The sequence below is a fragment of the Nestor notabilis genome, unplaced genomic scaffold (genome assembly GCF_000696875.1).
Source record: "Nestor notabilis isolate BGI_N333 unplaced genomic scaffold, ASM69687v1 scaffold18158, whole genome shotgun sequence".
In the NCBI taxonomy this organism is placed as follows: Eukaryota; Metazoa; Chordata; class Aves; order Psittaciformes; family Psittacidae; genus Nestor; species Nestor notabilis.
In genome coordinates this window covers 8320-8760 of record NW_009940782.1, presented here as the reverse complement: position 1 = coordinate 8760, position 441 = coordinate 8320, and the positions used below count along the sequence as shown (strand labels likewise).

Here is a 441-nt window from a genome sequence, read left to right as displayed (position 1 = left end):
GACAGCGCTTTGGGGCCTGCTGGGGACAGCACGGGGACAGCAATGAGCCCCCTGCCCGCCGGCCCCCGCTGCAGCATCACCCTCAGGGGTATCTATGCACCTGCCTGAAACTGATGCTGCTTTGGGAGTCCATACTCCACCACTGGCTCAGCTCCTCATGGGGCTCCTCCAGCGGTGGCAGATAGAGCTCATCCAGGACCCCACGGTGCATGTGCTCTCCCTGCAGTGGGAAGGGGGTCAGTGCCACCATGGGGCTGCCACCCCCCTGTCCCAATGTCCCTGTCCCCGGGCTCACCGTGGCCAGGCGCTGCGTGAGGACGTATCTCTCGAGGCGCAGCACACTGGACATGTTGGCGTGCTCCCGGGTGCAGGCGTCCAGCCACTGCGTCAGCCCGTCCACCATGGCTCGGAACAGCAGCCCTAGGAACCGCAGCGTGTTCA

The 441-nt window shown here is 65.8% G+C and overlaps 1 protein-coding gene across 1 annotated transcript in view; it reads right to left on the bottom strand.

The window, feature by feature from the left end:
- Positions 1-441, bottom strand: part of PIEZO1 (piezo-type mechanosensitive ion channel component 1) — a gene marked incomplete at its 5' end in the record, with an annotated part of 13786 nt that overhangs the window by 5116 nt on the left and 8229 nt on the right. Inside the window, 2 exon segments of the mRNA XM_010020540.1 lie at positions 105-220; positions 296-441. Of these exon segments, the coding sequence (XP_010018842.1) occupies positions 105-220; positions 296-441 (262 nt within the window).